The 14,869-nt window shown below is 35.2% G+C and overlaps 1 protein-coding gene across 1 annotated transcript in view; it reads right to left on the bottom strand.

Moving 5' to 3' along the window:
- Positions 1-14,869, bottom strand: part of Pnn (desmosome associated protein-like protein pinnin) — a 68,744-nt gene that overhangs the window by 4,708 nt on the left and 49,167 nt on the right. The window contains exons 6-8 of the mRNA XM_089090216.1: positions 8,972-9,127; positions 2,952-3,090; positions 452-694 (exon numbers count right to left, since the gene is read on the bottom strand). Of these exons, the coding sequence (XP_088946342.1) occupies positions 452-694; positions 2,952-3,090; positions 8,972-9,127 (538 nt within the window). The remainder of the gene's footprint in view (positions 1-451; positions 695-2,951; positions 3,091-8,971; positions 9,128-14,869) is intronic.

The raw sequence follows: 14,869 nt of genomic DNA, 5'->3' as shown, positions 1-14,869 counted from the left end.
AAGTCGTAATTTGTATATAAATTAAGTAATACCTGTTAGATGGAAAACTTGTAAACCACTTGGCCGGCTCACTAAGTTTTTTTCTGCTTTTGCAACTACGAATAATGCACTTTGTAACCATTTCTCATTGATTGACGCATACACACTAACCCATAAGTGCAGAAATAAGTGGGAGGAGCTTTTTGTTCGCACCGATAATGTAGAGCCAGAAATCATCTGCGGTAAACTTACTGCCTGATTATACAAACTGTGTACAGAAGCTACAATTACACAAGAGACATCTGTTCGAAAGTATCTGGAAACCTAGCATGGTTCATTCCAATAGATTTTATACAAGAGCGTTGAATGTTTATATTCCCGTGTAAGTACCATAAAGGTTTTTCCTCCCTCTGTTCTGCTAATAATTCCCGTAAAGTAGACTTAAATAAATTAGAACATCACGCCGACTTACCTCCTACTTTTGGCGAGACTGGATGTTCAAATGTTTCTATTCCATGATTCAAACTTTCTTCTGTTGTTCCCCAAGTGTTTTCTACATTAGGTTCTTGGTTATTGACAGGTTCAGCATAGTATTCCGTTGCTTCATCTTCCATTGACATTCTGGGATTTTTAAGATATTCACATTTCACTCGGAATGCTTCATCCATCTGAAGGAGCTCTTCCTCAAGTTTATTTTGACGAACTTTTATTTGCTCTGTGGAAAAAATTTCAATACAGAACTTTAAAAAAGCAAAGGCAAAGAAAAAAAAGACTGGCAATATTCATGTCATGAAATTTGAGTCTTGTGTCAATTTGATCAATTTCCTATTCACTCCAGTTTCGAGCATTATATTCGAAAAAATTGTCTTCATTTTCTAAATTTTGGTTTCAAACATGTTATATGCTTGTCAATAAATGCTCATTCAGTATCACGTGGCTTTCACACGTGAATGTGTATGTATGAACACATGTTCCCTAATATCCTTCATGCTACCTATGATGGTGTTCAGAAGTCTAGAAATTCATTATACGACACTATAAAGAACTCTTTAACAGCAAAGGTACATTGATTTTGTGCCTAATCGTTGCTGGAAATTACCTAGTACCAGGGATTTGAATCTGTGATGAATAAGGTCAAGTATTTCCATCCCGTATAGCTTAATTGAGAGGAAAGGATGCGTCCACTTAATTTTAACGAGATTTGCATTGGATGCTTCTAGTCTGCATTCTCCTACTAATTATGAACTAGGTTAGAGTGTTTCCAAATATTGCCTTCCTCATGATCTTAGGGGACCCATTTTCAAAGAATAATTTCAATTTTAATCGTTCTATCTTTTCACTCAATCGCCAATACTAGAATGTTTCTTAGAGTTTTATTGATGAAATTCATTCTAGAGCAGTTTTTCAAGTTAATACTTTATAGAAAATTTACGTTACTAACTCAAATTATTCACTTCGATCTTTTTCGACTAACACTAAAATGGGTATATGATAAGACAATTTATAAATTAAGACTATCTACTTTTGCGATTCTTGTTAGTCGTCATTTGTGTATTTCAAGGATTTGAAAGGGATTAAAAAAGATTGAAACGTATTCAGCATAAAAGCCGTTTGGTTATGGAGAATGTATAAAATCAAAACATGGTTTCCTACAACAGTTCATAGACTATACCGTAAGCTTTTAATGTTGTTATATGGTGTAAAAATAATACACTTTTTGTTAAGTTGGGAAAAATGAAGAGTTCTACGGCACAACAGGTGAAACTATCAAAACATCACATGCAAAAGGCAATTAAGTGTACCTGAGGGTATAAAAAATGATAATGGGACCTCATTAGTGCTATAAGTCCGATTTCTGATTCTTCTAGTTCCTTTTTCTTGTGTGCTGGTTTTGTTATTTTTCCACAAGTACTCTAGCGGGCAGTACTGCTTTCACAGTTAGAGTACCTCAGCCTCTTATCTTTCATTATATTTAACACCAAAATCTGTTTCGGAAGTATTCAATTTTTCACAAAGAATCATTGTCAATGATTATTTTAATATTATTTAATGTCGAGGATGTGACTACATCTACACAACTTTCCGCAAATAATGCCTGCGTTCAATTTGGACAAAACTGATACGGACTTATACTGATACGGGTTTATTATAGATGTATTAGATGAAATTTAGAACAAAATCGAAAATCAAGAAAAAACAAGTGCCGTTCCCACTTTACTGCAAACAATATATATTTGAGGCATACTCATTTTAATGTCATAACCATACAATTTTTTTTTTTAGAAAGGACACTTTTTATTTCGGTAATATTTATTTCTAAATTTCATTCCAACCAAGTATGGAAGAATAGGAAGATATGACTGCAAACCCAGGTTAGATTAGACGCTCCAAAAGACGGAGGATTTGTTAGATGTTTTCCAGAGGATTTGTCTACGGATTCTTTTGTGTACCTGTCTGACTATAGTAATAGTTTTAGTTTAGTTTAGTAGTAATAGTTGTGGGTTTCATTTTTTTATCGATAATGATTTATGGAAGTTTTACGCTGGAAAAATTATTTAACTTTATTTCCGCTCATCTTGGAGGTATAATTTTACTTTTCTTCGAAAAACCTCTTTTGTGGAAAAAAAAGTTTCTTTTTTTTATTAGTTTAGTTAAAAAAGCTATAGGTCTAATTCGTTAATTAAAAGAAAATTATATTTTTGTACTTAAAAAAAGCTATTATTCTTAACTACCATTTCAGTTTTCCATGGAACAAACGATTATGAAATTGAATTTGTTGCAAATATAATTACTGGCTTGATTTATAACCACTTGCAAACTTGAGGACACGTTTCCCAAATCTTTTCAGGGAGTTTCACCTAATTTGAATACACAGGTATTACATTGAAGATACTACGACAGTAATTAATAAACGAGCCCGTAAACCAAGGTTTGCTACTACAAATACTTTTTATAGTTGGAATCGAAATTACCTTGAACTTCGTCAATTGACTGATTTAGCCTCTCTTTAGAATTCTCAGTTAAAATCTTGGGCAAATAGTAAATAGTTGGCTTTTTCCTCGTACAAATAAATTTCTTCAACAATTCCGTATTCTTCATCCATTCTTCAAACTGGAAATAAGGGAAGTGAAATCAGTGTGGTTAAACCAACCGCAGTGGAGGCTAAACACACTTTAAAATATGAAAAGACGTAAAATACACCCAATCAGACATTAATTCCCATTCAACAGAGATAAAAGAAATATTAAAATTAATGCATTTAATATTTTGCTATAATGATTGATACGGCACAGGCGTTTGCATGTACATGCTACATCGGGTGAAGCATGCATATATTTCCATTTTTGGATGAACTTTCTTGATACCAAATCTAGTAAATAATCCGGACAAATTATATGTATATATATATATATATATATATATATATATATATATATATATATATATATATATATATATATATATATATATATATATATATATATATATATATATATATCAAAAAATCATTTAATAGTCCACCATCCACATAAGATTATAATGGAGCATGGAAAATAAATAAAAAGCTAAAATCAGCATGCATAGAAGTATTAATAGGCCTTCAAACAAAATCTAGTGGAAAATATCTTCTCATTTGGTTTAGTTTAACTGTTCAATATGCAATAATTCTCGAATATTGTTTGCATGGGCGAACTTTTTGAGTCAACGCTACCCTTATGATTGAGCAAATGTGGGATATCGGGGGGGGGGGGGTTATTTGTTAACTTTAATTTTTTTTTTTTACTTTTTCACGGCCCGACTGGCAAGATAGTAAAAAGATAAGTAGGCTGAATAGGAGGAATATATTGTAAGTTTCCACTATTTCTAAAACTAGGTACATAACCAAGGGGTGAGGTACCTCGGGGTTTTCCCCCCGAAACTCAGTCTTTCGAATTTCAGGGCACTTCAGATTCGAATTATCAAAAATTTTTCATTTTCTGAAATATAGTTGCGTCGTTTTTTCCAGTTTGAAAAAATGCTCTTAACTCCGAATGTATCTATCGCCATAATTCTTTTGATAAGTTCTAGTATTTATCTTTACTGGATATGTTTACAAGTACTTTCCTCAAAAGACAAATTTTTAATAGATCAACGTATTCCCAAAGAAAATCCTCCTGACGATTCTCCCCTAGAAAATTTTCTCACTCTCATGACAAAAAAAAGAAATAATTTAGAGTTCTGTTCAACTCAGAACTTCTCCGTAACTCAGACTTCCGTTCGGAGTTTGTTTACAACATCCATCTCAGGATGCAATATTGCTTCTAATTGGTATTTGAAAGTTGAAATCGTGGACGATAGGACAACCTCAGCTGGTAAATGGGTCCACACATGCGTAATACAATTTTTTGACTTTGATGCTTTAGCAGGTAGAGCATACATTTAGCCTACTTATACAAGCAGGTTTTTATTTTGTCGACATTTTTTCCTGATATGGAATGCGCCGGCAAGGTAGGTAACAAGCCGTTGACACACTGAGCAGCAAATCAAGGCAATTCCTGGAATACCGTCCATGATTCGGCGCAATTGAGCTGTAAGCATATTTACTGGCGTAAGTTGAGCTTCATGATGGATTGCCTGATTTTGTCGATTCTTTCCGAGGGTGACAGAGTTACTTAGCAGTGCATTGACACTTATCAAAGCTAAAGGAAAAATCGATTGACAAAAAGTCACTCTGGATTCGATGAGGGTCTCCTAAAGCCGGCTTTGTTCTACTAAGCAGAAGGACACCATCAGCATACGCCAAATAGTAGAGGTCAGTCCCATAAGAGTAAGAGAAGGTAAGGTACTGTCCAGAATACTAGTAAGCGCATCTTTGAAAATGAGAGCACTAATAACGCTGCCTTTCCTCACATCTCTCTTGATTTTAGTGGGATCTCATGTTATGTTTTTCCCTTTAGCGGTATCCTTCGATCTTTGATACTAGAATTTCTCGCTTTTCATCATGCTCACACTCAACCCATAGTGCAGAAAATTGTTCTTTGCTTGCATATGATTGATAGGTACTAGCGAATGTTTTTTATATATCTTTAGGGCAAATATGTAATGGCGACTTATTTCTCTCCGAATTCATTAGTACGGTAGCCAAAAGGCGATGAACCTCTACATAAACAAGACCTTTCTGGAATCAAACTGCCTATCCCCAAAGCATCCAGCATCAGATTCAAGCTCAGAGGAGCTCATACATTCAACAAACACATCCCTGGTAATACACATGTGGAATATAAACTTAATGTGGGAAAAAAAAAGCATTTGGGTAAGTACTAGAGATATGATCGTCCAGTCTAACAAGGCTTTGCCATGATTTCTTGTTTCCAGCAAACTGATGTCCAATACCACGGTACTTTTTTATTTCAACTTTGGACTCAAATCGGAGCACAGTTTTACTTAGAGGTCTTCTAGAAGTAATCAAGATGTTAAGCCACTTTTTGCGCGTCGTTTTACCGTCTGGAGTTCGATGGATTATGATCGCATCGGTTTCTTCCTCCCGATTTTAATACAATATATGTATATATATATGATAAGTGTTTATTATACAACTTGAAAATTTGTAGTTGCAGTTACTATAAATTATGATCCTTTGGAACCAACACTTGAACTATCAAACGTGATAAGATGTGAAAGTCGACAACCTGGATCATCAATTGCGGGCAATAAGGGTAGCTATAACACCAATACGGGCAGCTAAAGCAAAGGCCATTGCTAAATTGTCTGAAGTAATCAAAATCGTGAGCGAGTCAATAAAATCACCTCGACAGCAATAATCAAAACTTGTCAAAATTGAAAACGATAGCAATGAGGATTGGTTTTAAGATTTTGACATGGATAAGGTCATCAATACCTACCATACCTTTGTTAAAAAAAAACAAAGGTTCGGCGAAGTGTATTTCATGATGACGAAAGACAAGCCGAGGTAAAACGAACCAAACAAATTTAAAATAATAGCGATGATGATTGGATTTTGACATGGATAAGGTCATCAATGCCTACCATACCTTTGAAAACAAAAATCCTGGACTAGATAAATCATTGGAAGAAAAAGAAGTTTTTGTCCCACAACCTGAACAATTAAAAGAAACAAAGGTTCGGCGATATATATATATATATATATATATATATATATATATATATATATATATATATATATATATATATATATATATATAAACAAAAAGTGTATAATACTATTCAGGGAATGTCTATTTGTATAAGTTGTAACAGGATCACTGCTAATTTTGATAAAAACTTTTTTTTTTTTTTTATCTTCAATAGAAGCTAGTGGCCAATCAGTAGGCAGGACACCAAATGCTGGTATTATTGCGGATGAATCACTATAATTTTAAGGACATACTCAGTGTTTCAAATAAACATCAACAAATAAGAGTGTTGCAAAAGGTATAGGTATAATTCAAATACTTAAACCTTTTCCCCCTAAGGATATAATTCATATGTAAATATTCTACTTTAATTCACCCCTATATTTAGTTTTTTAGTTCAATATAGCTGGGGACTTTATTCTCAATCTTTCATTCGCCCAGTGTTTTCTAAAATAATGTTATTAGAATGCTCGCAAATATTAACCCCTCCAAACCGTCTCTTGACGCTTACGTTAAACTGAAAATACTTCGAGTGGTGTCTCCGTAATTTTTTTCCTGACGTAGCTCTAACCTTTTTGATGGGCATGTTGGACTTTTCGGGTTGGCCTCTGTTTTTCTTTCTATTAATTAAAAAAAACTTTCCAGAAAAAAAACGTTTTTCAAAGAAAAGTTAAGAACTCCATTAAACAAAAAATGAGCAAAAATGAAACCAAATAATCTACCAAACGTGAAACTACCACAAATCAGCATCGATAAATAAATGACACCCAAAACGAACAGAAATTACAATAAATAACCGAGTCAAACTCAAAACAAGCAGAAACTAACACCAGTAGGGCTCTAAACCCCTATGCCTTTCCGAGGCCAGAACAAAATTTGCACTTTACTGAAAAAAATATAAATGTTTTTACTTTTATAACTTTAATAAATCAAATAATATTAACATTTTGATTACTCAATATCAGTATATGTATATTAAACTGACAATGCACATTCTTCATTTTTATTGGATGTGTTTGGGGAAAAGGTGGGCGTGAGAGGGGGGCTAGTTGCCCTCCAATCACTTTCAACTATTAAAAAGGGCATTAGTCCTTTGAATTTCCAATCGAATGAGTCTTTTTTGAAGTTTCTACGACAACGCTTTCAATAAAAACCTTATATGCCCCCAGGGCATAACTTACAACCCTTGCCCTGAGGGCTGTGCGGGAGCGTCCTCCTCAAAAACATAACTTCTATCCGGAAATTACGCTGAACAAAATAGCTATCTCAAAAATTTTTATCGGTTGTGTTTCGAGAAATGGTGGGCGTAGATGGGCTGTTAGTCGCCTTACTGTCATTTTCATATATTAAAAAGCACACAAGCCACTCCAATTTCCAATTGAATGAGCCTTTTTCGAATTTTCTACGACAACTTCTTCGATACAAAGTGCCCTGCTCTAAAGGAAAAATAAATAAATAATACATTGTGGCAACATCGTTCTTATATGCCCCCAGGGCATAACTTAAAACCCTTGCCCTGAAGGTTGACGGGGAGTATCCTCTTCAAATACATATTTTCTATCCGGAAATCAACTACGCTGAACAAAACGGCGATCTCTAAATGTTGTTCGTTTGTATTTGGGGGAAATGAGGGGCGTGGGGGAGGGGGGGGGGCTTGTTGCCTTCCAATCACTTTTGACTATTAAAAAGGGCACTAGCCACCCCAATTTCCAATCGAATGAGCCCCTTTCGAAGTTTCTACCACAACTCCTTCGATACGAAATGCCCTGATATGGAAAAAAAAAATTAAAAAATTAATAGCCTGATACATTGTGCACTTTTAAGCTATCTGTGTAAAAATAATTTTGCTGTTGCGCCTGGACAGTTTGTTTAATTTAACGGTTGAACATTGACTCAAATTTACCTAGGTTCGCTGAAAAACCATTCATCTAGAAGAGACATACAAGTTAAGAGACCTAGAGAAACAAAAGACCCTGTATTACTAGACACCAAATAACACTATCTTATCTGAGCTAAATGCATCTTCTCTTAGTGAACGGCAACAGAAGAACATAATTACAGATTCAACCAGTCTTCCACGAGTAATGCAAGTGATCATGGCTACCCTACTTTAACTTCACTGATACTTGAAATTCACTAATATAATGAGTTTGGGAGAATACCGAATTTCTCAATCGATTGATGCTCATATACATTTTCCACCTTCGAAAAAGTGACACACAGGTTTAGAGCGGAACCTTTAAATTCAGAAGTCTTTATCCAAACGTCTACAAAACCAAAGGCCCCACGATGGATAATTCTGGCCACCCTCATTATATGTAATATACATCTATTGAATTTTGATTGAAGGACTCAGCGGATGACTTAGAATAGGTAACCTCATCTGGGATAATTCCAAGTTGATACCCAGTAATAATTGAAGGCTTTTTCAATATTAAGGCCTAGACGGTTCATTTCTTTTTGACATGCCAAACAATGGCACAAGTAGGAAAAGCAATGTTTTGGAAGCAAAGACAATATGGTTTCTATACATTTTAAAATAAGGTCAGTAATTCTGAAACTTAATCTGAGTTGATTGATTTTGCAACTCAACGGATGACTTCGCCATTCCTTCGATTTTTCTCGGCTCGCCCTTTTTATTACTTTCTTCAAATCCGTTGAAAGACTCTAGCAATCCATCTAAGCCTCAAATCTCTTATGGTTCTCAGAAATCATTAATCTGTAATTACTTACAGTGAAAATACGGTAAAATTGAAAGTTAATTTTTTAAACACCGAAAAATTACGATATTCACGGGTTTTCCTGAAAGTAATCAAGGTTCTTGATTAGTAATTTTTCAACGGATTAATTTAACTAACCTGACGAACTCTTTCCATCTTCCTCTGTAGATGGATAACCTGGAATTCTTGTATCTTCTTTTCAATAATGAGCTCTTCTCTTTTCAATTTAAGCATCTGCCTTTCTTTTTCTTCCTTTTCTTCTATTCTTTTCTCAGCCTCAGCCCTCCTATTCTCCTAAAAAGTAAAGAAATATGAATAGCAAAGATCAAACAGCAGCCCATAGCAACTAAAAATCAAAATATTTTAAGATAAATTGAAATGTAAAAGAATAGAAATTGGACACTGATTCAGGAATGATGACTATCCGTGTTCGACTTAACATTAATATAATCAGCACTGACAACGGACTGAGTAGAATATATCAACCCTAAAGACATAGTATTGCCTGGATCTATTGACTCACCTTGAAACTGCTCGTTTTTCTTCCAATACCAAAGGAAAGAAAATTAATTTAAAATTGAGGTAAAAAACAGAAAGGAAAAAGAAAAGAATTAGAAAGATCTTTTGACGACGTCTTTTCTTAAGGTTGTAAGCCTAAAGCTTAGCTTGTCAGCCTAATATAGTAGCTTGTCAGCCTAATTTAGTAGCATGTCAACCTAATTTAGTAACTTGTCAGCCTAATTTAGTAGCATGTCAACCTAATTTAGTAGCTTGTCAGCCTAAAAGCTTAACTTCACTCTACTCGGTTGGTTTTTATAGTGTTTTACCATCCAAATGAAAAACATCGGTAGTGCGGCTTTGCATTTTTGCTATGTGCTATCTATCAGTGATGAGCAATGCTATTGTCATTTCTTGAACCGAAGTTTTTCATAGAAAGAATAATTTTTATCTCTAAAACTATAAATAAATACAACTTATCTCTCGTACAGGGAGGGAGGGGATCCCTTAGATCTGGAACTACAACATTAGATACGAGGCATGTTTTTTAATTAAGTACTGTTTTGGAATTAAAAAAAGACGTGCAAAGATATCGCAATAATTTTATTTTTACATGAAAGCCAGTACCTTAATCTACTTTTCTACATAACTTCCGTGAATATTGAGGCACTTGTCATAACATGGCACCAGTTTTTGAATACCTTCCTCATAAAATTCTGCCGCCTGACTTGTTAAACACTGTATCACAACTGTTTTGACTTCGTTATCGTCTTGAAGACGCTGACCACCCAGGTGTTTCTTCAAGGGCAGGAACAAATGACACTCGCTGGGCGCCAGATCATGGGATGTATGGAGGATAATCTAGTTTCCCATTTAAAAGATCTTTGGTCCGATTAGCCACATGTGGACGGGCATTGTCATGCAGCAAAACGATACCCTTACTCAACTTGCCACGTCTTTTGTTCTGGATTGCACTACGCAAATTGTTCAATGTTCCACAATAAGACGCTGAATTGATTGTCTCATTACGAGGCAGAAACCCCACTAGCAATACTCCTTTTTTGTCCCATAAAACTGTGCACATAATTTTCCGGGCAGAAATTGTTTGCTTAAACTTCACTGTTTTGGGTGATGATGAATGTCGCCATTCCATGGATTGGTGTTTTGATTCTGGTGTGACGTAGGCCACCCATGTTTCGTCACCAGTAACAATTTGGTCTAAAAAATCTTATCCTTCATTGTGGTACCGCTCAAGGAAAGTCAATGCACTGCCTAAACGTTGGGATTTTTGCAAATCCGTCAACATTTTTGGAACCCAACGTGAACATAATTTCCGATAATTCAAGTTCTCAGTCACAATGAGATACAAAACACTACGACAATATTGAGGAAACCAGTGGCACATTGATGAAATTGTAAAGCGTCTGTTTTCTCTCACCTTTTCTTCCACTTTCTGCACCAAACCTTCATTAAAAACCGTAGGACGCCCACTCCGTTCTTCATCATGCACATTTGTGCGGCCATCTTTAAATTCTCTCACCCATTTCCTTATTATTCCATCACTCATAATGTTTTGTCCGTAAACTTCACATATCTCACGATGAATATCGATCGGTTTTACGCCTTTAGCACTAAGAAATCGCATAACACCTCGTATTTCACAACCGGCGGGACTCACGATTGTCGGAGGCATCTTCAACACTCAGTAAACAACGTATACAATGCGTAGACAAGAGATGTAGGTAACCAGCGCGCATGCACAGAACGCCGACCGTAGCTAGACCCCGTTGCCGCGCCGATGAGGGAAGACCGGCGGCGGCGGGGCAAAATACAGCACGCCGCGCCGTGCCGCCGGTAAGACGCCGGCGGCGCGCCGCCAGTAAGATGTCGGCGGCGCGATCAATGTTGACCGCGAACATTAATGTTTTCATCAGTCTTTCTCAAATCACAGCTTCAATTTACAACAGATTAGAGCCTATTCATGAGTTCAAAAATTCACAAGTCGCTGGCTGGAAATTGGTCTTCTTCATTACTCATCAAGAGAAGTAGAAATCTGGTAGAAACCAAATGGCTGTGGCGTTTCAGAACCTATGCATAATACGAGTAGTTGAAGTATCTATTAGCTATATATTCTTAACATAAATAATTATCAAAATTAGTAGTTTTTTTCATCGAGCATTACTGCATATAAAACTTCAAATACCGTATCACGAAATTCGTCAGTTATGTGTGTAAAAACTTTTAATATAACTTTGGACTTAGAAGCTTATTTTTTTCATAATACCCTGTGCCTATTTCTTTTTTTTCAACTTTAAAACAGTTTAAATGGGTAGATTCCATATTTATTGTTTTTTTTTTTGCTCTTTTGGATTCCCAAACAGCCTTCTTGTATTAAAAACTGGTTTTTAATTACAATTTAAAAAAAAATGCATTTTAAAGTTTTTTTTTGGCTACTTTATAGAATATATGTCATGTAGGCTAAGGCTCAACTGCTGCTTTTTTATTGGTTTTGGCTGCTCTTTTGGATATTAGTAATTTTTTCTTTTGGGGATTCATTCCAAATTATACACAGATAAATAACTAATATAGGTCAAATTATAAACTACATTTAATAGGAATAAATTTATCAAATAGAAAAATACATGATGAACACTTCACATGTGAAAATTTCAATTATAATGACACAAAAAACACTCAATAGTTGATTCGCTTAGAAAAAAAATGAAGTGCCAGCTATTTTCTTAGGTAAAAAATGAAAAGCTCATCCGTTTTAAGTGTAATTAAATGAAATAATATGCAGACTGAAGTAGCTCAAGGAAGATGTTGAAATTTTCATCCTAGTTCGTCACTTTTAATCCAAGCAAAATGTTAGGACACCTAGTATCAGTTATTGAATTTAAGCTTTGATTTCCAAATGCTCACAAAAATTACCAAATTTAAGAAAGTCGCAACAATAATTCACCTGTGCTCAAAATACTTAGACACCTCTTTGATCCCCACCCAGGCTCAAAGCTTCTGCTATGGTCATTTCCATGGAAATCTCCAATGAGGGTCTTTTTAAAATAGCTTTCAAGCCTAGTTAGGGGTATTTAGCCTTTTTTGCTTTTCCTCACAGGTTTGAAAAGTGTTATAATATTCCAAATGTTACATTTGTGCATAATTTTGGTAATCATTTGTCGGGTGATCGAATTTTCTAAACCACTGTAAATACGTACGAACGATGCTACATCTAGTACTCCGAAGTCATAAGACTGTCAAAGACTCCTCCTTGAACCTCCCAAATTGAAAGCTTTTATTATGACCTGGCCTTTTAGTGTAACTTGGGCACTGGACCAAGGGCGCCATTGTTACTCGAGCGCAACGTTAGGTCGGGATGCCGATATCGCTTTCGTCACACCAATTCGTTTTAGTGTGAATCTGCCTGGTACATATGAATGAATGTTTTCAAAGTAAACCCGTTTCATCAATAGAAAAAAAAACGGATTGGACGCATATGTCCCTTTCCCTTTGGACGACAAAACCATGCAAAGTATAACTCACGAAAATCTTGTTAATTTTGTCAACTTTTCAACTTTTTGGCATCCCTGCTTTCAATAAAAAAACCAAGGTATTATCACTTAAATACAATAACTTCCTATGCCCCCCTTCTGGATACCATCTTGATAGGATACCGTCTCTGCTTTAAATAAAAAAAAAAAAAATTAACTTATTGGCACCCCTGCTTAAAAAAAAAAAAAAATCGAGGTGTTATCATTTAAATATGATAGCTCAATACCCCCCACCCCTCTGGATACCACCTTGATAGGATACCGTCTCTGCTTTAAATTAAAAAGAAATGAACTTTTTGGGATCCCAGCTTTCAATAAATAAAATTTCGAGCTATTATCATTTAAATATAATACATACCTACCCCCCCCACTATGTAACACCTAGATAGGATACCGTATCAGCTATCATTTTAAAAAAAATTCTACTTAATGTTCAACTAGGTCACTACATTTTTCAAGCAAAATTGCGAAATTGTATTAAACATCTTAGTGTTCCTTGAAAAAAAATTGAGGGCATGAGTAACGTGGTACAATGGAAACAAAAAAAGAGTCGAAATTATTCAGAAATACTTCAAATTATCTATAAACTGAGTCATAGATTCGCCATGGCATTCCATAAGATCCAAAGAATCAAATTAAAAGGGAGCACGCACAAAAGCCAAATAAGGCCAGTAGCCTATGAGAAATCGCAAAATACCCAAGAAAATGGACAAGTCCTAATGGGGGGCCCTGGGTCTATTAAAATATTTCAATGGTTTCCCAGGGAATTTGATATCATTTTCTTCTGTCTCCATTTTAAATGAAAAAATAATTATCTTTTTGGCCTCCTTGCTTTCAATAAAAAAAATGAGGTATTATTATTTAAGAATGATGCCCCCCTATCCCCCTCCCTTATAGGCAATAATTTACAATTTATTTATGGAGCGTATTTTTGGGGTGACTTCCAGTTCAATCTTTAATTCACCAACCTTGTACATAGCTTAGTCTATAGCTAAATTTTGTAACACCCGACGGCTGTTTTTTTTTTTTTGTGGGGGGGGGGGTGAAATTTTTCCAGAAACAAGATTTTATTTTATTTAAGGTGTTCAATAATTGAGTATTAAACATTAAGAAAATCTTATCTAAAAACAGCAAAAAAAAAAAAAAATCTGCAAACTTACAATTCAGCTGTAGAAACAATCTGTCGGCTGTCAATTTCAAAATCCAACAAAAGGCTGAAGCTGTATAGTAGTGAATGCGTTCTATAATTCTATTCAGCTTGAAAATAAAATTCTTGTTTATGAATGATGTAAGAAATAGCGATTGGAAAACTGTATTCAAAATGAATGAAACTCATTTCAAATAGCGGATACTTTTTTTTGTCAACACGCAAAGAAGTATGTATATTGTAGTATTTACATACGAATATGGCATCAATCTGGTTTTTATGCCAAGTACCAAAAGAGACAAAAATTAATGAACAAGAGAGCAGTGAAGAATTATGGTATACAAAGTAGACCCCGAAGCCACGCCGAAAAGTCGACGGAGCGCCGCCGAAAAAAAACGGCGGCCCGCCGCCGAGCTTGCATCAGCGCGCTGACGCCGCCGTGTTTTTTTTCTCTCTTTTTTGGTTATCGATATCGACCTCCAGGCTTCAACCGTCATCCCGGCTAATCTGTTTCTTAAAAATAAATACTGTCATCTTGGGCTTACCATGTATATCGGTTCATAGGAAGGAGAAGAAGAAATTTTTCTTGAAACAAAAATTCTACCTTCCACTTTAAATTCTGTTCATTTTTCTTTCTGATTTTTCGGATGAAAAGTGGTAGGTAAAAGAGCATTAGGCAATTCAGGATGTTGTCATAGGCAGCGCAATCGAGCTGTCTAAGTAAAGAACAATGTTGGCACAATGTATCATTTATTTATTTTTTTTTTTCCATACCAGGGCAATTCGTATCGAAGGAGTTGTCGTAGAAACTTCAAAAAGGGCTCATTCGATTGGAAATTGGAA

The sequence above is a fragment of the Artemia sp. Qi Xiang Cuo genome, chromosome 6 (assembly GCF_049724085.1).
Source record: "Artemia sp. Qi Xiang Cuo chromosome 6, ASM4972408v1, whole genome shotgun sequence".
Classification (NCBI taxonomy): domain Eukaryota; kingdom Metazoa; phylum Arthropoda; class Branchiopoda; order Anostraca; family Artemiidae; genus Artemia; species Artemia sp. Qi Xiang Cuo.
This window is presented reverse-complemented; position numbering and strand designations above follow the sequence as displayed.